The 21544-nt window shown below is 47.8% G+C and overlaps 1 protein-coding gene across 1 annotated transcript; it reads right to left on the reverse strand.

Annotated features, from left to right (window-relative positions):
• Positions 1–123: 123 nt before the first annotated feature.
• PINK1 (PTEN induced kinase 1) lies at positions 124–20046 on the reverse strand. Its single transcript, XM_074306011.1, has 8 exons — positions 19519–20046; positions 13966–14247; positions 13170–13270; positions 9965–10147; positions 8591–8754; positions 7536–7663; positions 6740–6976; positions 124–1108 (listed from the first exon to the last, which is right to left on the reverse strand). The coding sequence occupies exons 1-8, from the start codon at positions 19897–19899 to the stop codon at positions 851–853; spliced, it is 1734 nt and encodes a 577-aa protein (XP_074162112.1). The 5' UTR covers positions 19900–20046; the 3' UTR covers positions 124–850.
• Positions 20047–21544: the final 1498 nt, after the last annotated feature.

Raw genomic sequence — 21544 nt, forward strand, 5'->3', positions numbered from 1 at the left:
AGTCCCCTTAGAGCCAGGGCTACCCTTAGAGAAGTAATTTAAGGTAACTGGGTCTGAATTTAATTAACCTGAGATGTTTGTGAAAAGGTATTTTTGTTCCCCGACATAAAACCACACCAAGTCCCCATTTCAAGGCATATATTGATTGTACCTTTGTTAAACATGCATTTAATTCTTGAAAGTAGTGCCTATAAAAGTCAGCGGGAAGTTCCACAGCACTTGTTAGGCTTTGGGAAAGTTGCTCCGAGCCAAATTTTTGGTTTTTACTCCCAGAAATATGCCAGGACCATATTGCATGCTTAACCATACATATTGCATGTAACCGTACACCACCTTTTTATGATCCTAGAATCACAGGGCTTTTAACTTGGATCTTCTCCATCATAGCCAGCCTCTTCCCCATGGTGCAAATTGTTCATGCCCCAAGTTTCTTGTGAAATAAAAGAATTTCATTTGTTGGAATTGGGGATCAGATTTTTTTAGTTTGCCTGCTCCCCTCAAGTGTCTGGGCAAACGAAATTTTTTTTTTTTTTTGGTGATCTTAGTCTGATCCTCCTCATTAGTCGACCTCATATAACTTGCCCATTGCTGTGTAACTAAAGTTAATAGCTACAACCTGATCATGAAGTGACCCCTTTCACAAAATCCTTCCAACAGCTACCCAGGCTGAGGCTTCTGCATCTCCCTTGCTTGGACTCAGGGCTGGGAGCCCAGAGGTCCCCCTCACTCCACTCCCACCTCTTATTTTCCTGACTCCACGCACAAACCTCCTGCACCTACAAATACTGTTAAGACACAAAAAATGCTGCTAACTAAATACTTTTAGTAAGTTTTGGGTGATGTGGGGCCATCAAGGTGCTACCCTCCAGGAACGGAGAAGGAATGCAGCTTGACAAAGGGCTTCATACTCCAGGTTAGCCAAGAAGCACATCTTCATTTTGTTTTCTATCCGGTTTCCTTCAATCAACCGGTCAGTCAGCAGAGTGGCAGCTGATTGGTGAAGGAGCCAGCCAATCATCTTGTCTGATTTCAGATTCTTCATGGCTAAAATACTTTCACCCCAGAGGCTTAAGTGAAGCACATTTGCTGCTACTCGGGCAGATGGTCTCTGAAAGAGAAGATGTAATGAGTCACTGACTATAATTAATAGTCTGCAACCCACCTTATACTAACATGGAGACCACCTCACTCATCAGCCTCATGTCTACTTTACCCTTCACAGTCCTATGAGGCAGATGGTCTGGATGTTTCTCATAAAGAAGCATCATGGAGCAGCTAGGTGGCACAGTGGGTAGAGCACCAGCCCTGAAGTCAGGAGGGTCTTAGACATTTAACATTAACATTTCTTAGTCGTGTGACTCTGGGCAAGTCACTTAACCCCAACTGCCTCAGCAAAAAACAAATCATTAGCTAAAGTACTAATATACCTTTTCCTTAATGAATTAATCGAATAATTGGGTTTTTTTAAAAAATTACCACCCCCTACCATGAGGCAATTGGAGTTGATTTGCCCAGGATTAAATAGGTATTAAGTGTTTAAGTATCTGAGGCCATACTTGAACTCATATTGTTCTGACTCTAGAGGTAGGCCCAGTGGCTGCCCTGATAATTTATTCTTTTGCCTTTAGCACAATCCAAAATGTTTATCTCGCCTCCTGGCCAACCTATTATCCGCTTAAGGTAAGCAATGTGCTACACATGTGCTATCATGTAAAATGTGTTCATGTTAGCCTTGCAAAAAAAAGGAAAAAATTATCCTTTGATCTGCACTCTTCAGTTCATCAATTCTCTGAAGCTGGATAGCATTTTTTATCACTAGTCCTGTGGTGTCTCAGATCACTATTCAGAGTAGTGAAGTCTTAAGTTAACCATTACTATAATGTGGCTGTTACTCTTTTAAGTATATTGTGGTTCTGATCACTTCTATGTTATTACTTCATATATATATATACTTTCAAATTTTTCTGAAACCATTCCCCTCATTTCTTATAGCACAAAAGTATTCCATTGTAGTCATATACTGCAACTCGATTCGGTCATTCCTTAGTTGATGGGCATACCCTCAGTTCCCAATTCTCTGCCACTACAAGAAGGGTTACTATTTAATATTTCTATACAAAAGCATTTTTTTAAAAAAATCTATCTGATAACAAATAGTAGTGGTGTTGCTGGGTCAAAGAATTTTTAAAGCCCTTGAAGGGGCATGGTTCCAAATGGTTTTCCAGAATGGGTGGTCCAGTTCACTACTCAACCAATAATATAGCAGGTCCCTATTTTTCCACATTCCTCTCCAGTTGTCATTTTTCTGTCATATTAGCCAGCTTAATGGATATGTAGTAGCACCTTAGGTTTGCTCTAATTTGCATTTCTTAATGATTTATATAATTTTTTCACATGATCATTAATAACTTTTATTCTATAAACTGCCTGTTGTTTATCAACTGGAGAATGGTTCTTATTTTTGTAAATTTGATTCAGTACTCTACGTATTTGAGAAATGAAGTCTTTATTAGAAAAACTAGTTGTAAAAAATTTTGGTTATTATGTCATTATCTGTGGTGCCTTTTAGCAAAATAGTGTCCCTGATAACCTGTTTTAATTAAGTCTCTTTGCTTTTGTCTTGTCTGAGATCATTCTTGCTACTATCCCTGCCTTTTTTTTTTTTTTTTTTTTAATAATAGATTCAGTTCCAGTCCTTATTTCAAGTATGTGTGTATGTTTCTCTGTTCCAGGTATCTAATTCATTCTGCAATTTTATGAGTAAATTCATCCCATTTCGGTGTTACTACCATGCATTTCTCTACATCCTATTGCACTATCCTCTTTGTACCCTCCCCTCCCTCAAGTCTTTTGCTTCTGATCACCACCTCCCTAAATCTGCCTTCTTTTATCCCTCCTCCCCCTTTCTCTTATCCCCTTCCCTAACCTTCTGAATCTGTATTTTGATCTTCCTGTCACTACAGTAACTTTATGGTCTTATTCTTTTTATTGTTTGCTCATTTTTCCAGGCTATTTTTAACTTTTAACTTTGTTAAAAGTCTTGGGATGGAGGGGGTAGTGTCCCAAACCTCAAGTTTTTCATGCTATTGTTTTCAGAGGTAGTTCTGAGGTTTGTGGGTTTCTAATTTTTCCAAGGCATTATGATCCAAGGAGGGGTGGTCACTGCTCTCCTGGCCTGTGCTCTGGTCTGTGCGAGCCCACTTTTCTACTATCTAACTGACCGGGGTCTCCTTCCCTGTGGCTGCTTCCTAGTGCTAGTGGCTCTTCCTCATCCTGGAGTCCTTGTACCAGTGCCAGTAAAGGATTCTGTATAACCTTCTGACCAGCTGGACAACCTCCTTAACACTTAGGGGCTGGAAGCTGCCTTTTCTACCACTGTCTTAAGTTGTCTCAGGATAGAAAACGTGTTTCACCCTGTCCCTTTATTGGTTTTTGCCACTTCAGAATTCATCTTAAGCTGTTCCTTTAAAGTTGTTTGGGAGAGAATTTGGGAGTCTCTGCCTTTATTCCACCATCTTGGCTGTTATTTTCAACTTGCCTCTCTTCCTAATCTGACAATTCTCTTTTTACAATTTGCTTACATCACTTTTATTCCCCAATTTTTCCTCTCCCACTTTTCTCTGTAACTCTTCCCAGAATTCTTGTTGGACTTGTGAACAATTTACATGGCAGATGACATGATGGCATACTTAGAGAACTCCAAAGACTCTGCTAAAAAGCTATTAGAAATAATTCAGAATTTTAGCAAAGTTGCAGGATACAAAATAAATCCACATAAATCCTCAGCATTTTTATACATTACCAACACATTCCAACAGCAAGAGATACAAAGAGAAATTCCATTCAAAATAACGGTCGATAGTATAAAATATTTGGGAATATATCTACCAAAGGAAAGTCAGGAATTACATGAGCAAAATTACGAAATACTTGCCACAAAAATAAAGTCAGATTTAAATAATTGGAAAGACATTCAGTGCTCTTGGATAGGCCTAGCGAATATAATTAAGATGACAATACTCCCTAAACTAATCTATTTATTTAGTGCTATACCAATCAGACTCGCAAGAAACTATTTTATAATGACCTAGAAAAAATAACAAAATTCATATGGAAGAACAAAAAATAGAGAATTTCAAGGGAAGTAATGAAAAAAAAATTAAATGAAGGTGGTCTAGCTGTACCTGATCTGGAACTATATTATAAAGCAATAGTCACCAAAACCATTTGGTATTGGCTAAGAAATAGACTAGTTGATCAGTGGAATAGGTTAGGTTCACAGGGCAAGATAGTGAATAAAAATAGCAATCTAGTGTTTGACAAACCCAAAGATCCCAACTTTTGGCATAAGAATTCATTATTTGATAAAAACTGCTGGGAAAACTGGAAATTAGGCATGGACCCACATTTAACACTACATACTAAGATAAGATCAAAATGGGTCCAAGATTTAGGCATAAAGAACGAAATCATAAATAAATTGGAGGAATATGGGATGGTTTACTTCTCGGACTTGTGGAGGAGGAAGGAATTTGTGTCCAAAGGAGAGGTAGAGATCATTATTGATCACAAAATAGAAAATTTTGATTACATCAAATTAAAAAGCTTTTGCACAAACAAAACTAATGCAAATAAGATTAGAAGGGAAGTAACAAATTGAGAAACATTTTTACAGTTAAAGGTTCTGATAAAAGCCTCATTTCCAAAATATAGAGAGTACTGACTCTATTTTATAAGAAATCAAGCCATTCTCCAATTGATTAATGGTCAAAGGATATGAACAGACAATTTTCAGATGATGAAATTAAAACTATTTGCACTCATATGAAAGTGTTCCAAATCACTATTGATCAGAGAAATGCAAATTAAGACAACTCTGAGATACCACTACACACCTGTCAGATTGGCTAAGATGACAGGAACAAATAATGATGAATGTTGGAGGGGATGTGGAAAAACTGGGACACTGATGCATTGTTGGTGGAGTTGTAAAAGAATCCAACCATTCTGGAGAGCAATCTGGAATTATGCCCCAAAAGTTATCAAACTATGCATACCCTTTGATCCAGCAGTGCTACTCCTGGGCTTATATCCCAGGGAAATATTAAAGATGAGAAAGGGACCTGTATGTGCCAAAATGTTTGTGGCAGCCCTTTTTGTAGTGGCTAGAAACTGGAAAATGAATGGATGCCCATCAATTGGAGAATGGTTGGGTAAATTATGGTATATGAATGTTATGGAATATTGTTCTGTAAGAAATGACCAGCAGGATGAATACAGAGACGTTTGGAAAGACATCAACTGATGCTGAGTGAAATGAGCAGAACTAAGATATCATTATATACTTCAACAGTGATACTGTATGAGGATGTATTCTGATGGAAGTGGATATCTTCAACATAGAGAGGAGCTAATCCAATTCCAATTGATCAATGATGGACAGAATCAGCTACACCCAGAAAAAGGAACACTGGGAAATGAGTGTAAACTGTGAGCATTTTTTTGTTTTTCTTCTCGGACTATTTTTACCTTCCGAATACAATTCTTCCTTTGCAGCAACAACAACAAAATTCGGTTCTGCACATATATATTGTACCTAGGATATACTATAAGATATTTAATATGTATGGGAATGCCTACCATCTAGGGGAGGGGGTGGAGGAAAGGAGGGGAAAAACTCGGAACAGAAGGGAATACAAGGGATAATGTAAAAAAAAAAAATACCTATGCATATGTACTGTCAAAGAAAATGTTTTAATTATAAAAATTAATAAAAAAGAAAAAAAAAGAAACAATTTACATGACCTTCCCACCCTCTGCCTCCCTTCAGGGCTTTGCTGTTTTCTCACTGTTGTCTTGTTTGTGTCTTGGTCTTCCCTGCCACCATAGAGGATGTTTATGGTTCTTTTTGTTTATTTTCTCATTTTTCTAGTCTATTTCTTGACTCTGCGTTTGATGTTAAAGTTGGGCTCTGCTCATCTTGGGGAGGGAAAGGGGGTACTGTCTTAAGCTTCAGCCTTTTTCCTGCTCTTCTTTCCAGTTACTTGGGGGAGGGGGCCCCTACAAATTTTCACTGCTTTCCAGGTGGTGTGCTCTAGGGAGAGGTGTGGGTTACTCCTCTCCTGTGTGCCCCAATTTCTGCTGGTGCTCCCCTCTGCCCCAGAACTGAGACCAAGAACTGGTTGGGGTTGGTAGTCGCCATACAGTACCTTGTCCTCCACCCAGTGTTAGCTCAGGGTCCTCTATGAACTCCTGACCAACTATCCAGTCAATCCTTCACCATCTCTGGGCCACAGAGGCCCTAGGCTGCCACCATAGCCACCTCCAAGTCCCAGTGCTATGTCCAGACCTCTCTTATGGACCTCCTAACTTGTCCTGGGATAGAGGTCTCATCCAGTCCTTTTCTTGGCTCCCCTCCAAAATCTGATGTGAGATGTTATAAAGTAGGAAGGGGAAGCTGAGAGTTTGGCTCTCCTGAATGACCTCTAACAAGAGAGGAAAAAAATTCCCAGGATCCTGACTAACCATCTGCCTGGCTGGCCCCTGCTCACTAGAAATCCTAAACACGTTCTGAGCTTCTCAGGAGTAGCCTTCAGCTTGGGGAAACAGACTGAGCACTTGGCTCACGGTGCTCCCTGCCAAGTTCTGGCAGCCCCTGTGGATGAACTGGCTTTTCAGGCCTTGTCCCAGGTCCCTACCAACTGCAAGTGACAGAAGCAGGGATGGCCCCGGTTCTCACCTTGCTGGCGTCTCTCTGGAGCAGCGCCTTCACCAGCTGCCTCACATCCAAGGGCACGCTCTCGGGCAGCTCGGGAAGCTGAGACTCACAGTAACTGCGGCTGTCCAGCTGGGCCCCTCCATGTCCATAGAAGGGATTGGGGAGTCCAAAGATCTCATAGGCGATCGCTCCCACTGCCCAGGCGTCAGCTTTGCTGTAGTTGATCACCACCCCGGGACCAGGAGAAGCTGTCGACACCTGCATGGGAAAAGGAAGCAGTGGACACCTACCACCTTTGTGCTACGGCATTCCCATCAAGACTGTGTGTGGACAGCTTCTGTCACTCACAAGTCGCCCTGAATGGGCATCTGCTGGCCCTGCCTGGTATGATAATCCTATGTCCTTCTTAAGTTCACAGAGAACTTACAAAAGATTAAATATTTTCCTAATAAGGGTTAGAAAAAGGTCCTTACTGAATGTTGAAAGCTAGATCACATAACTTTTATTTACATTAACACTCCAAAGATTTACAAAGCATTTCCATCCTAAGGATGATCTTCATTTTAGAGAAGAAAACAGGCTCTGAGTAAAGTGAATTGCCTCTAGTCTCACCAGATGTGAATGAGCCTGGATTTAAACCCCGCTCCCCCTCCAAATCTAGTGCTCTTTATACCCACCACGTGCATGCAAAGATCAAGGGATCCTAGAGAATAAAAGGGTGTCAGGTCTTGGATCCACATTGTAAAGGGGGAAAAACCCCAACCATTAAATCCCGGGAGGGGTTCTTCCCTAGTGACACACACATAGCAAGAATTACCTCAGGAGCCATCAAGCAGCTATTTCCTCCCCGATCCACGTACCAGTTGGTGAAAGGCAATTGTAGGCCAATGCTCTCATCAGCCAGACAGCAACCGAAATCTGTTATTACCAGCCAGGGGCAGCCAGCTGGTAAGGCAACAGGTAGGGGCCAATGAACAATCAATAGAGAGCGCCCTTCACTCTCCCCTCTTGGATCCCTGCTGGCTTCAGGACTAAAGCTACAGGTCTCCAACCAGGCAGGAACCTAGGGGAACCCCCTAGTCCAACCTCTCCTTTAACAGATGAGGAAGCTGAGGCTCAATAGGGGGAAGGAGCTCCCCAAATCACTGGTTATTAAAAATCATTTCTGTCACTGGCAGATCAGAAGACTGGAAACTAGGTGTGATAAACACAGGTGTGCAGTGATTTAAGAAAATCCAAGTTGCAAATATTCAAAATTAAGGGACACACAAAGATTTACTATTTATCAATAGTATTTAAAAGGAAAAAAAAAAAAAAGCCACTGTTAAGTGTTGGATTTGGAGCTCTGAGATCTTGGACTTAGTGAAAAGGTATCTAGAGAAAGCATGGTACTGAAAGAAAGAGCCGGGCTCAGGTCTCACTGCTAACACTAAGACTAGCTGCATGATCCCAGCTGAATCAGCTGGCCCTTCTCTTCTGCCAGTTTCCTTTCCTGTAAAATAAGGTAGATAGACTTAGGTGGTCTCTAAATGCCCTTCCAGCTCTAAATCTGACCTTGACTTATGCAATGGACACCTTTGCTCATTTCAGAGAGAATACTGACCTCTCCAAGGCCTCATAGAGAATCAAAGCACAATCAAGATTTGGACCCAATGGTGTGATCCTCTGACCTCCAAATCCAGGCTCTGACTAATTGCACAAACTGCCTGTGCCCAGTCAAGGACAAAGGCAGTTCTGGGACGAGCTAGAGCTCTGCCCCCTCCCCCATCAAGTGCCCCTTATCTCTGCCCCACACCCTGAGCAAAGGCGGCCGACTTCCTCACTGGTCTGGGAGAGGCTCTTCTCCATGAGCACCATTGCCAGGACACCCACCTGAGTCAAATTCCACAAGGACATTGTCCGACTTTAAGTCCCTATGTGCGATGCCCTGCTGAACCAGGTGATCCACTCCTTCCAACAGCTGCAGGAGCATCATGGTGGCGAGGCGAGGGCTTGGAGGGCTCGCCTGCAGGTACTGGTGCAGCGTCCAGGGGTAGCTGGGCACAGAGCGAGAGCGCACATTTGACTTCTACCTCCTACAGCTTGGACCAGTATTTTCCTTTGCCTACACCTGGGACCTACCTCTTGTTTCCTCCTTCACCTGCTCTGAAACCCAAGGGAGGGCACATGATGGCCCCACAGCCCACACACCCCTCCCCAATAGAGCCACAGGGCCCAAGGCAGGGAATAACCCAGCTTAGCTGGTGAGTACACGTGCCCAGCAGGGCTGGAAGGGCCCCAGCAGCCATCCCGCCTGAACTCTCAAAATGACTTTGTTTTACTGTCTGGCCTCTGCAGTAGGTGTCTGTAAGGGCCCTTTAAATGGGCGGACACAGTGCATTGGGATTGAGGCCCAGAAGTAATTTCTGTGGATATTAGGACTGCCCTTGGGCGGGATCCTGGCCATATTGAGATAGTTTTGTAATGGGTGACTCTCTCGCTGATTGGCTGTGTGTGTGACCTCACAGGCCCTATATAAGCCCACTGCAGGCAGCAACCGCCCTCTTTAACCTCGTGCTGTTCACCCTGGCTCCTAGCCTGGGTGGCCAAGCCAAGATGGGTAGCCGAAAGAGGTAAGGGTTTTGGTAGTGAACACATGGGTCTTCTGACCAGGTGTTCACCAGGGAACCAACAAGTCAGGGCATCAGTTAGGGCATTATGTGAGTAGGTATAATAAAGGCTTTTAAGATTACACGTGGCTGTTCTTGAGTGTGCTACCGGTTATTAAGCTATAGATTCAAGAGATTGTGGCCAGAGACCTTAGAAGGCCTCAGAGGAGGCGAGCCGGGTAGAGCTCACACTGCAAAGGACAGTGGTCAAAGGTGCTCTGGTGGGTCTAGGACAGACTAGTAATTGTAACTGCCAGGAGAGCACGTTACAGGTGTCTAATATTGAACAGAACTTGTTCTTACAACTGTTGAAGGTTTACAAACGCTTTCCTGAGAACGCCTCGTGGGGCAGCTGCTGGGTGTCCTGTCCCATCACCCCCACATCCCCAAGTAGGGAGGCAAGCCCAGGTTTCCAGTCCCCAAGCCCATACTTTCTCCCTATTCCCGCAGGAGCCCCTTCTTGAGCTTTGACATGTCCCATCTGGACAACTCTTGACATCTCACTTGGTGATTCCCATGCAGTTGTTCATGACTAGCTCTTCCACTACAAAAATGGCCCCGACAAGGTCCTGGTTCCCCAGGTCTCACCAGCACTTACTTCTTCATAACCAGGAACAGCGTCCGCCCATGGCCCAGGCCGGAGGGGTAGAGCTTTGGAGGCAGAACATCAGGGTAGTCCACCAGGGCCCCAGGCAGGAGGGGCACCGAGGAGGTGAAGGCCCGGAGCACTCGGATAATGTTGGGGTGGGGGGCCAGCTTTTTGGAACCTCTCTCCTGTCTCCTGTTTCAGTCAAAGTGACAGAACACATCAGGCCACATCTTGGACATATAAAATGGAATGAACTACTCCAATTGGATAAGGAATGCTAACATGGCCGAGACAGGTTTTCACAGTTGCTTCTTCCAAAGCACAGGGTCAGTGCCAGTGCATGCAGGCTGCCAAATGCTGGGTCATATACAATGGTCTAGAAGAACACTTCTACCCTATAAGCAGCCTGCACGTTAGGTCTGTGAGGAAAAGCCGAATATACATTCACTGATCAAAACTGATTAAGTGCCTCTGACATACAAGGGCCAGCCAGAGCTATCTTAAGTCTATTAGGAGCCTCAGTTCATATTGCTGGTATTATATCTTATCCCTCTGGTACTACTAATAAGACTTATCTGCTCAAAATTCTTCTTGGCAGAGCCCCCAAGCCCATTCATACTTTCAGAGCTGGAAGAGATCCCCTGGTCCCATTTTCGCATCTTTTAGACCAGCAAACTAAGGGCCAATGACATTAACTGACTTGCCTGAGATCACCAAGGCAGCTCGGCCCAACAGAAAGGACGCTCTCTTGGAGTGAAAAGAGCCGAGCCCAAGGTTGGAGCTGAAACCCCCGGACAGAAGCTCCTTAAAGGCAGGGACCGTCTGTGGGAGTGACTTTCTAGTGCAGAGCTCATCAGTGGTGGTGGCACTGGCCGGGTCGGGCCTTCAGGACCTGGACGCTGCTGCAGCCACGGCCCCTTACCACATTCCTTCGGGTTCCACTACTCTTCTCCACATGTGAAATTCTCGTGACTATCTGAACTTTCTGGCCTCCTCACCTTTGCTAACACCAGTCTTCATTTGGGGAGGCGCTGATCTCAATCTCTGCTGAAAATGCACTCCCTTCCAGGCCCACCTCAACCGCCTCCTGGATGATGGCCCTGCTGAGCCCTAATGATCCCCTTCTCTAATTCTTCTGTGCCTCTCCTTTGTTCTTAAGACTTGGATCTTGAGAGGAGGAGCCAAGATGGTGGAGTACAGGCAGGGACTCACCCAAGCTCTCCCCCCAAGCCCTCTAAATACCTTCAAATGATGCTAAAAAAATTCAAGAGCAGCAGAACCTGCAAAAAGACAGAGGGAAGCAATTTTCCAGACCATGACACTTTGGGTGCAGGCCCTGGCAGCCAGCCCCAGGCCCAACAAACCAGGAGCCACTGAATCAGAAGTAGCAATGGCGGCTTTCAGAGCTCTCAGCCCTCAGACAATAGGGGTTAAAAAACTGGTCAGAAGATTACAGGTCTCTTCGCTAGTAGTGAGGAAGTCTCTATTGCTTTGCTCATACATTCAAGTCTCAGTCCTGGGTGGCAATCTCCCTGCAAGAAGTGTTCAGTGCACCACAGCTCAGAGCTTCAGTGGAACATGGACCTCATCCCGGTTCCAGGGCAGAAAAGAGTAGTTGAGTCATTCATGGACCAGAGCCCAGACCAGGAGAGTACTAAACATACCTTTCCTTAGATTATTTTGAAAGAACTGAAAACTTTTAAGTCCCTAGAAATATCTCTGAAAACAGCTGTACAAAACCCTTGAAGTTTAGGACAATGTACCCTCCACCCTGAAGCAAAAACTCACTTTAACAAACAGTTAAAAGTGAAGTGATAAGACCTGGAAAATGAACAAATAGGAAAAAAAAAATTCTGACCTCCTAAAAGAGATCCCCAAATGAAAACCCTCCAGAACACTATAGCCAAATACTACAGCTCTCAGGTCAAGGTGAATATACTGCATGCAGACAAAGAAAAAACTCAAATATCTTGGCACTACAGTCTGGATAACACAAGCAGATTCTACATTCAGGACCAGATGTCTTGTAATGTGATATTCTAGAGGGCAAAGGAAGTAGTTACATTACAACCAAAAATCACCTACCCAGCAAAACTGAGTATAATCCTTCAGGGGAAAAAAATGGGCATTCAGTAAAATAGAACATTTCCAAATTTTCAAATAACTCTTGATGAAGAGCTGAATAAAAAGCCTGACTTTCAAATAAAAGACTGAAGAGAAGCATAAAAAAAGTAAACCAGGGAAATCATAAAGTACTTAATAAGGTTAAACTGTTTACATCCCTACATGAGAAGATGCTTGTAATTCTTAAGAACTTTCTTGTTGTACATTAAGAAGGAATATAAGGGGGCAGCTAGGGGGCGCAGTGGAGAGAACACCAGCCCTGAATTCAGGAGGACCTGAGTTTAAATGTGATCTCAAGACACTTAACACTTCCTAGCTGTGTGACCCTGGGCAAGTCACTTAACCCCAGCCTCAGAAAAAAGGGGAAAAAAAAGAAAAAAAAAAAAAAAAAGAAGGAATATATATAGAAAAGGGGCACAGATGTGAATTGAACATGAAAGCATGATATCTAAATCTAAATAAATAAAATGATGGGGAGAAAGGAAAAGTGAGACATTGAATGGGGTGTATTAAGAGAGACAAGAAAAAGCCTTTAGAGTGGAGGGGAAGAGGAAAAAATACCAAATTAAAAAAAAAAAAAAGACTGAATTGTATGTAACTATGCATATAACACACATGTGTGCACCTCTCACTCTCCTGCTCCATCAGGAGGATCACCTGTGTTTATCTTACATGTCTCATAGGTTTCCTGCCATAGCTGGGAGGTGGGTGCTGGTTAGAGTCAGCTCTGCGGGCATTGTACCTGTGAGCACCGCTAGAGGGAGCCCTGCCCTTGCTCTTTGTCAGCAGCTGCCAGCTCCGCTGGGGCCATCAGAGGGGCCTGACCTCGGCTTCTCCAAGCATAGAGGGCCGGCTGATTCCTCTCTGGCCTGGGAGGGGGCCAGGCCGAGGTGAGTCTGGGAAACATGCTCAGGGGCCTGCCTTTGCTGGGAGATGGAAGTGAGGGGGAAGGGAGGGCTGCTTCCATCCTCAGGGGGCCGAGGCCACGACTTTGGTGCCCCTGCCAAGTCCAGGCCAGGTGTCCCTCCACTACGGCCCATGGTTCCCTTGTCCCCAGCCCCCGTGTCCACCAGGGGCTGCAGACTCTTACCTGAGAACAGCGGCCCCATACTCCCCAGACAGGGCCATGCGGCTGGCCGGAACCAGTTCCTGGCTCATGGTGCTGAAGATGGCTTCACTGGAGGAGCCTGCCTATGAGGAAGACCCAACAAACAGCATTACCCCAGAGGCAGCAGGCAGGGGACAGAACCCTCATTCCCTCAGGGGGAGCAGGGGGAAGGGTACCAGGAGCCCTCTCTAGAGGGAGGAGAAAGCCACCGCTGGAGCTAGCCTCAGCCTCGGACTCCCAGCAACCCAAGCCCCAGTAACCCTCAGGGAACATGGTGGGGAGGCAAACGGACTCCCCTCCCTTGCTCCAGTGGCTGGGACACATGTGTGTCACCAGCTGCTGAGCCCTGGTTATGATTGTGGGACCCTCACGCTCTCCTGAGAGGACTGCATTAACCATGAGACTCACTGATCCCGTCGGGACAAATCTTGTCTCTCATTCACAAGCTGTTTCCCACTTCTCCTTTCTGACTCAAAATCTAATCAGTGCACATGCCCAGACCACCTGACATCTTCTAACACGGGCACCCTGTCCCCAAGATGCTGGCAGGCGGCCCGACAAAGGGCACGCTCCTCCCAGGCGACACCCTCTGAGGCTCTGAGGACTCCCCAAGCCGAGGCTCGGGATCAGTCTGCTTACTGGGACGGACCGGTTAGGGTCCTGACCTGGAATCTCTCCTGAGGTAGTGTTTCACCCTTTGGGATGAGTCTATCACTGAGCAGCTTCCAGACCAGACTTTCTCCAGAGGCCGAGGGTTGGGAGGTGGTGAGGTACTCACCGAGATGTTCCACATCATCTTGATGGCCAAGGGAAAGGCTGTGGCCGTGGGCCCGGTGCTCTGCTCGCCTTCCGGCGGGGGGGCCGTGGCTGGACTTGGCCCCAGGAGGAGTCCGGGGCCTTGCTGCTGCTGGGGCCAGGCGGGCATGGTGGCCTCATACACCGCAGCACTGCATCCCTTGCCAAGGAACTGTCCGATGAGGTATTCCTCCAGCCGGAAGCCCTGCCAACGCCTCCTTGCCAGAGGGTCAGGAAGAAGCTTGTTTTTCTGGGTAAAAATTTCCTATGAGAGGAGAAAAAAGGCCCGGTGAAGCAAGGGGCTACCTGAGGCCTGTATGCCCCTGGACTTATGGATGGAGCAAGGTTAGGTTCAAGGTCACTCAAGCAAGGTCAGGTCAGGAGCTGGAACAGAAACCTCTGTCCTTTGTTCCCAGGCCAAAAGAAGCAGGTCATCTACGAATGATTTAGCACCAGGTGCCCCACAAACATGCGCTACGCTCTGGGTGAGAGGCGGCCCCCCTTCATGGCCGCTCTCCAGCCCCCGGTGCGAATGGCCCTCCGCACCGGGTCCCAACCCCCTGAGCCCAGGCTATAAGCCGTCCAGACCTTTGTTGTCCAAAGCAACTTTGCAACAAATGCCTTTTTTTCCCCACTTACAGCAGAGCACAGGGTTGGTCGGCAGTCAGAATTTCTGGACTCTGCAGCTAGCACACTCACTGCCGAGCTGCCCATCTGTCTGTGCTACAGAGATAGCTCTCTTAACAAAGACCTCAGAGGACAAGCATCAGACAGGTAGTGGGCACAGTGAGGATAAAGGGCAGTGTGCCCCACCAGGTTATTAATGCTGCACACAACCAAGGTCTTGTGAACTGCAGACAGACCGACATCCCTAAATAAGGCTTCCAGTGAAGCTGATTCTCCCTCTCAGTTTGGGGCAGGTCTTGATGAGTGAAATCTTTTTTGGGATTTCTTGGAAAAGAATCCCCCTAAAACTGGCTTTCCTCTTTTTGCTAAAGGAATCATCTTTCCCTAGCTTTTCCTGCTATCTTGGTCCAAACCCTCATAGCCCTTTCTTCAGCCCCCGGCAGTTTGGGGAACTTTTGTGGACTCCTCCTGTTACCTTCTCTCAATCATCCTTCTTCATCACCTCCTTCACTACCCTCTTTACTTGTCTCTATACAGTTTATGCCTCCCCAGCCTCCCAGAAAACCTGATCCACACCAATTACTCGGCGCTTCCCCTTTATTCCCGATCTCATTAGCACGGCATGGTGGTAAGAGCCAGGCGATCTGGGTTTGCATCCTGGTTCTGACATTTCCCATCTCCTCTGTAAAACGGGAATAACATCAGCACCTCCACCTCCCGGGGCTGCCACAAGCAAGTGCTTTGCTCCCTTGGGACTAATAAGAGGAAGAGCTGACATGGTGCTCTCTGGGCTTCAAAGCCCTTGACCCGTTATCTCCTTTGGCCCCTACATTCATCTTGTGGGCAGGCACAGGTAGAAGGTGAGGCACAGGCAGCTAACAGACAGGCCCAAATGGCAGACCCCGGCCCAAGTACACAGCTTTCCCCTGGGTCATCAGGGTCTTGTGTAGAGTACTTTACATGGGTCTCTTCTTGCCAAAAACTGCAGGCTCTTTGGCCAGAGGCCCCAAAGGCACAAGAGCTGAGGGCCTGAAACAAGACTTTGGCCTCCTGGCCCATCTGTCAGGAGGACAATGCCAAGCAAGCATGGAAGCCACAGCTAAGTGGGACGTTATCACACTGTATCTCTCATCAAATCCAGCAGAGTAAGTTGGGCCTGGGAAAGCCCCCAGAATATGTGCAGCAGACTAAAAATGACCAAGGGGAGCCCGCCTTCTAGTCCCTTAGCACCAGCCTGCCAGCAGGCAGGCCGGCGGCCCCAGCTCCTCACAACCACTTACTCTATGTAAACAAAGTCGATAGGGACCTGTGGGTGAAGGGATGGAGAAGAGCACGTGGGAGAGAGGTGTGGGAGCCCGAGGGGTTCTGCTTGCAGGAAGAGCCAAACCTGAGACCAGGGCAACCAAGAGCTGGCAGTGACATGGCCATGAGTCAAGGGAGGAGTCCTGGGAGTCAGGAGTCAGAAGACTTAAGTTCCCATCCCTGGCTGGGCCGTGGCATGCTCAACGTCCAGAAGTCATCTTAAACTCAACAGACTCACAGTGGCAGCCTGCCCACTCCTCCTGCCTTCCTTATTACATAGGGGGCACCAACCTCCCAGACCTTAGGCTTCTCCAACCTAAATGGACCCTTCACACACCCTCTGCATCTAAGCTGGGGTCAGGGACTGTCGGTTTTCCTTTGCACCACCTCTGCTTCGACACTGCTCCAATTCTGGGGCAGACCCTCATTATCTCATTCTATTCTCTAGTGGCAGCCTGCTTTGGGGGAAATAGGGGGCCGTGCCCCACTTCCCACAAAGCTCCTAAAGCTCAGGTCCGAAGGTCACACCTAGGCAATAAACTCCAGTGGCTCCCTCTTCCCTCTAGCCTCCAGGATGTAATGTAAAACACCCTTTGACATTCAATGGCCTTCTCAACATGGCCCCCTCCAACCTTCTCAGTCTTCTACCTTAAGCCCAGTGACATTGGGCTCCCTGTTCTTCCATAGAGAACTCCGCTGGAATATTTTGCCCACTCTTCTCTGCCTCCTGACCTCTTTAGCTTCCCTTTAAGTTTCAACTACAATCCTACTGTCTAGGAAGCTTCTTAATTTTGGTACCGTTCCTCTCAGTTGTTGATTTATCCTATATATATCTTGCTCAAGGCTGTCTTTTGCCTTTTTAAAAGCTGTTCTTAAACAATGGTTGTTTGAATGTTTGTTGATCTTTTGGTCTTGACCAAACAGTGGATAGCGTACTGGTCCTGGAGCCAGGAGGGTCCAAGTTCAAATCCAGGCTCAGATACTTCCTAGCTATGTGACCCTGGGCAAGTCACTTAATCCCAATTGCCTCACAGGAAAAAACAAAACAAGTTTGGAACTGCTGTGATAGAGTTTTATCATCTGGGAAAATCACTTAAACTTTTTTTGGGATGCAGGATTCTCCTCTAAATATTCAAGGATGTTAGGCCAGATCAAATGTATGGATTAAAGGTTTTTCAGGGATGGGCCACTGGGTTAAAGTTTCTACCTGTGAGCGTACTACCTGAGTTTGAATATAGATTTCAAGACTTTTGGTGTCAATTACCATTTCATTTTAATCCCTAGAACAGTAGTCAGCATCAGTAAATTCCATATGAGATCATGTGTACCAGCTAAAACAAATTTTTTGCTTAAAATCACAGGCTGCAGACTGAATACTAAGGGGATATAAAGCCACCTAACTCTCTCTTATCCTTGACATTCTGTGAATTAAAGTCCCAAAGATGAGGAGACCCAAATAAAAAGTCTCAGTCCTCAAGGAACGTACTGGGAAGATCCTACTGCCAGTGTGTCTCTCCTTACCCCCTCAAACCACTGTTTGAGATGTAGGATGCCTTAAAACCTAGATGCTTCAGGTCATAAGTGAGGTAACAACATCTTCGTCATCCAGATTAAAATCTAGAACTTTGTGCCACATAATATTGCTTTAAAGGATTAGGAAATGGAAGATGCTCTCATCCAACCCCCTCCTTTTACAGATTGGATTGAGAGGAACAAGCATCTATTAAGCATTTACTATATGCCAGGCATACAGAGTTTCCAGTTGTATCTGGCTTTCGATGACCCCACTGGGGTTTTCCTAGCAGAAATTTTGGAGTCATTTGCTATTTCCTTCTCCAGCACATTTTACTGATGAGGAAACTGAGGCAAACTGGGGGAAGTGACTTGTCCCGGGTAACACAGCTAGGAAGTGTCTGAGGCCAGACTTGACTCTGGAAAATGAGTCCTCCAGGCTCCAGGACTGAACACCATGAATTATGTCACCTCCTAGCAGTCCCTCAGCTAAGTGATAGGTGCTAGTATTCTCATTTTATATTTGAGAAAACAAAGGCAGACACACTGGATTTGAACGCAGAGCTTCCTGATCCAAGTCCCAGTGCTCTCTGTACAGTACTGCTCAGGGTCAGATAGGTAATAAATGGCATAATCTCTCAGCTATGATGTTCTAAGTTCTCTTCTAGTTCATTCAAGGTTCCTTTCAGTCCAGGCTTTGTGTTTTAGCCCTGTTATTTCTATGTCCTAAGGTCCTTTCTAATTGTGACTTATGTGTGATGTTCTAAGGGCCCTCCCAGCTCTGACCTCCCGGGTTCTAAGGGCCCTCCCAGCTCTGACCTCCCGGGTTCTAAGGGCCCTCCCAGCTCTAACCTCCTGGGTTCTAGATCCCTTCCAGCTCTGACCTCCTGGGTTCTAAGGGCCCTCCCAGCTTTGACCTCCTGGGTTCTAAGGGCCCTCCCAGCTCTGACCTCCTGGGTTCTAAGGGCCCTCCCAGCTTTGACCTCCTGGGTTCTAAGGGCCCTCCCAGCTCTGACCTCCTGGGTTCTAAGGGCCCTCCCAGCTCTGACCTCCTGGGTTCTAAGGGCCCTCCCAGCTCTAACCTCCTGGGTTCTAGATCCCTTCCAGCTCTGACCTCCTGGGTTCTAAGGGCCCTCCCAGCTTTGACCTCCCGGGTTCTAAGGGCCCTCCCAGCTCTGACCTCCCGGGTTCTAAGGGCCCTCCCAGCTCTGACCTCCCGGGTTCTAAGGGCCCTCCCAGCTCTGACCTCCCGGGTTCTAAGGGCCCTCCCAGCTCTGACCTCCCGGGTTCTAAGGGCCCTCCCAGCTCTGACCTCCCGGGTTCTAAGGGCCCTCCCAGCTCTGACCTCCCGGGTTCTAAGGGCCCTCCCAGCTCTGACTTCCCAGGTTCTAAGGGCCCTCCCAGCTCTAACCTCCTGGGTTCTAGATCCCTTCCAGTTCTGACCTCCTGGGTTCTAAGGGCCCTCCCAGCTTTGACCTCCTGGGTTCTAAGGGCCCTCCCAGCTCTGACCTCCCGGGTTCTAAGGCCTCTCCCAGCTCTAACCTCCTGGGTTCTAAGGGCCCTTTCAGCTCTAACCTCCTGGGTTCTAGATCCCTTCCAGCTCTGACCTCCCGGGTTCTAAGGGCCCTCCCAGCTCTGACCTCCCGGGTTCTAAGGGCCCTCCCAGCTCTGACCTCCTGGGTTCTAAGGGCCCTCCCAGCTCTGACCTCCTGGGTTCTAGATCCCTTCCAGCTCTGACCTCCCGGGTTCTAAGGGCCCTCCCAGCTCTGACCTCCTGGGTTCTAAGGGCCCTCTCAGCTCTGACCTCCCGGGTTCTAAGGTTCCTCACAAGGTTAGGTCCCATGTGCTCACATTCCCTCCCGGGGATGACCTTGCCACATGCTGTCTCCCTCACTAGTGGCTCTAAGGCGGTTCTGAGACCACACTGGGGGTCTTCACCAGCTCTAGTTCTAAGAGGTTCTAGGTCCACTTCCTCGAGCTCTGATACCAGTACCGGTGCCCCCGGGCCGGTCCACTCCTCCCCACCGGGTTTGACCTTGCCGTGTCCCCGGGCTGTGCGAGGAGCCGGCTCCCAGAGCCCGACCCCGGCATTCACCTGGATGTCCTGGCAGGCCGAGGCCGCCCGCTGGCCCTCCGCCTGCTTCTCCTCGACGAGCCCCAGGCCCAGGCCGAAGGCCAGGAAGACCGCGCGGCCGCAGGGGGGCCCGGCGCCCCGGGCCCGCAGCACCAGCTGACGCTGCAGGCGCGCCGCCAGCCCGGCCACCGACTCTCGGAAGAAGCGGTAGCGACTGGGAAGGCCCAGCCCCGGCCCCGGCCCCGGCCCCGGAGCCGGCGCCCGTCGGACCCCGAGGCTCCAAGCCGGCCCCGGCCGCTCGGCTCGTCCTAGGCCTCCCGCCGGGCCCGGCTTGGCCGAGAAGCGTAGCAGCAGCGCCCGGCCCAGATGCAGGCCCCGACCCAGCGCCTGCCGCAGAGCCATGGCCGTGGCCTTGTCCGCGACCCCGACAACACCAACCAGCACCTACGCCACCGGCCACCGGCCGCCCCGCCCCGCGCCCTCTCCGGCACCGCGCAGGCGCACAGCTCTGGGGCGGGGAGCGCTGCCCACGAGGAGATTGTTTACAGACACTGCGGGCCAGGGGTGGGCGTCGCCTCCCAGGTCCCGCGCCGGCGCAGTGCACGGAGAATGTCTGGTTTGTTCTGCTCGGCTGTGTGCTGCGAGTTGGGAGCTCCGGCCCCCGCGTTCACCGCGCTTTGAATACAACCCGCGACTGCGAGCCCTTAGTCATGCCGCAGCCCAGGGACGGCTGGGATTGTTAGAAAGCACTTTGTTGCCGTTCGATTGCCGAGCTCCTTTTACAGGGCAGGAAATTGACTTGCCCTGGGTCTCAGCTAGTAAATGTCCGAGGCAGGATCGGGGAGATGAGCCTCCTGACTCAGCGCTCCATCCTCCTCTTCGGGCTGCTCCCCAATTTCTCCATTCATCCGGCCTAAAACTGCCTCTCCGACTCCCTTCCCCCCCCCCATGGGGAGGGGCATGCCGATCCACGTGCAGAGCTCTCCGCTGTGACAGTGTCAGCCAGCCGAGGTTACCACGTGCTGAACTCCCCCTAAATCCAGCCTGTTTCATGCTGACGTCATCCAGTCTGAATCCTTTCCCTGACCCTGCAACCTCCAGGTACTGTTCTGGGGTGTCCGGTCTGCCTCTGACAGTCCGCTCTAAGAGCCCTTCCATCCGAGACACCTCCCCGCTCTGTTCCGGGGTGCTCCCAGCTCCGACACCGACTGACGGATACCGCGATTAACACTCTCTCGTGTCAGGATAAAATATCAGTGCTTCGGCTTTCTAATATTTTTACTTACGACTCTTCAAGAGCTGTTTCTTTTTTAAAAATTAATTTAATTTTTACAAAAAATTTTATGCCTGGGTAATTTTTCAGCATTGACAACTGCTAAACTTTTTGTTCCAACTTTTCCCCTCCTTCCCCCCCCCCCCCCCATGGCAGGTTGAACAATACATGTTAAATATGTTAGAGTATAAATTAAATACAATCTATGTATACATGTCCAAACATTGTTTTGCTGTCCAAAAAGAACCGGACTTTGAAACAGTTACAATTAGCCTGTGAAGGAAATCCAAAATGCAGGCGGACAAAAATAGAGAGATTGGAAATTCTATGTAGTGGTTCACACTCATTTCCCAGAGTTCTATTGCTGGGTGTAACTGGCTCAGTTCGTTAACTGCTCTATTGGAACTGATCTGGTTCATCTCATTGTTGGAGAGGCCACGTCCATCAGAATTAATCATCATACGGTATTGTTGTTGAAATATACAATGATCTCCTGGTCCTGCTCATTTCACTCAGCATCAGTTGATGTAAGTCTCTCCAGGCCTCTCTGTATTCATCCTGCTGGTCATTTCTTACAGAACAATAATTAATATTCCATAACATTCATATACTATAACTTATTCAGCCATTCTCCAATTGATGGGCATATACCCAGTTTCCAGTTTCTGGCCACTACAAAGAGGGTGCCACAAACATTCTTGCACATACAGGTCCCTTTCCCTCCTTTAAAATCCAAGAGCTGTTTCTAATCAGTCTTTCCACACTTATCTCACA

This window comes from Sminthopsis crassicaudata, chromosome 3 (assembly GCF_048593235.1).
Source record: "Sminthopsis crassicaudata isolate SCR6 chromosome 3, ASM4859323v1, whole genome shotgun sequence".
In the NCBI taxonomy this organism is placed as follows: Eukaryota; Metazoa; Chordata; class Mammalia; order Dasyuromorphia; family Dasyuridae; genus Sminthopsis; species Sminthopsis crassicaudata.

Excerpts from the sequence above, each read along its gene's own strand:
- PINK1 (XM_074306011.1), bottom strand. The coding sequence starts at position 19,899 with ATGGCTCTGCGGCAGGCGCTGGGTCGGGGCCTGCATCTGGGCCGGGCG. Across the intron at positions 8,755-9,964 it reads CTGTTCCTGGTTATGAAGAA|CTACCCCTGGACGCTGCACC; the intron begins GTAAGTGCTGGT and ends CTCTGTGCCCAG. Across the intron at positions 7,664-8,590 it reads CCTTGTGGAATTTGACTCAG|CTGGCTGCCCCTGGCTGGTA; the intron begins GTGGGTGTCCTG and ends TTGCCTTACCAG.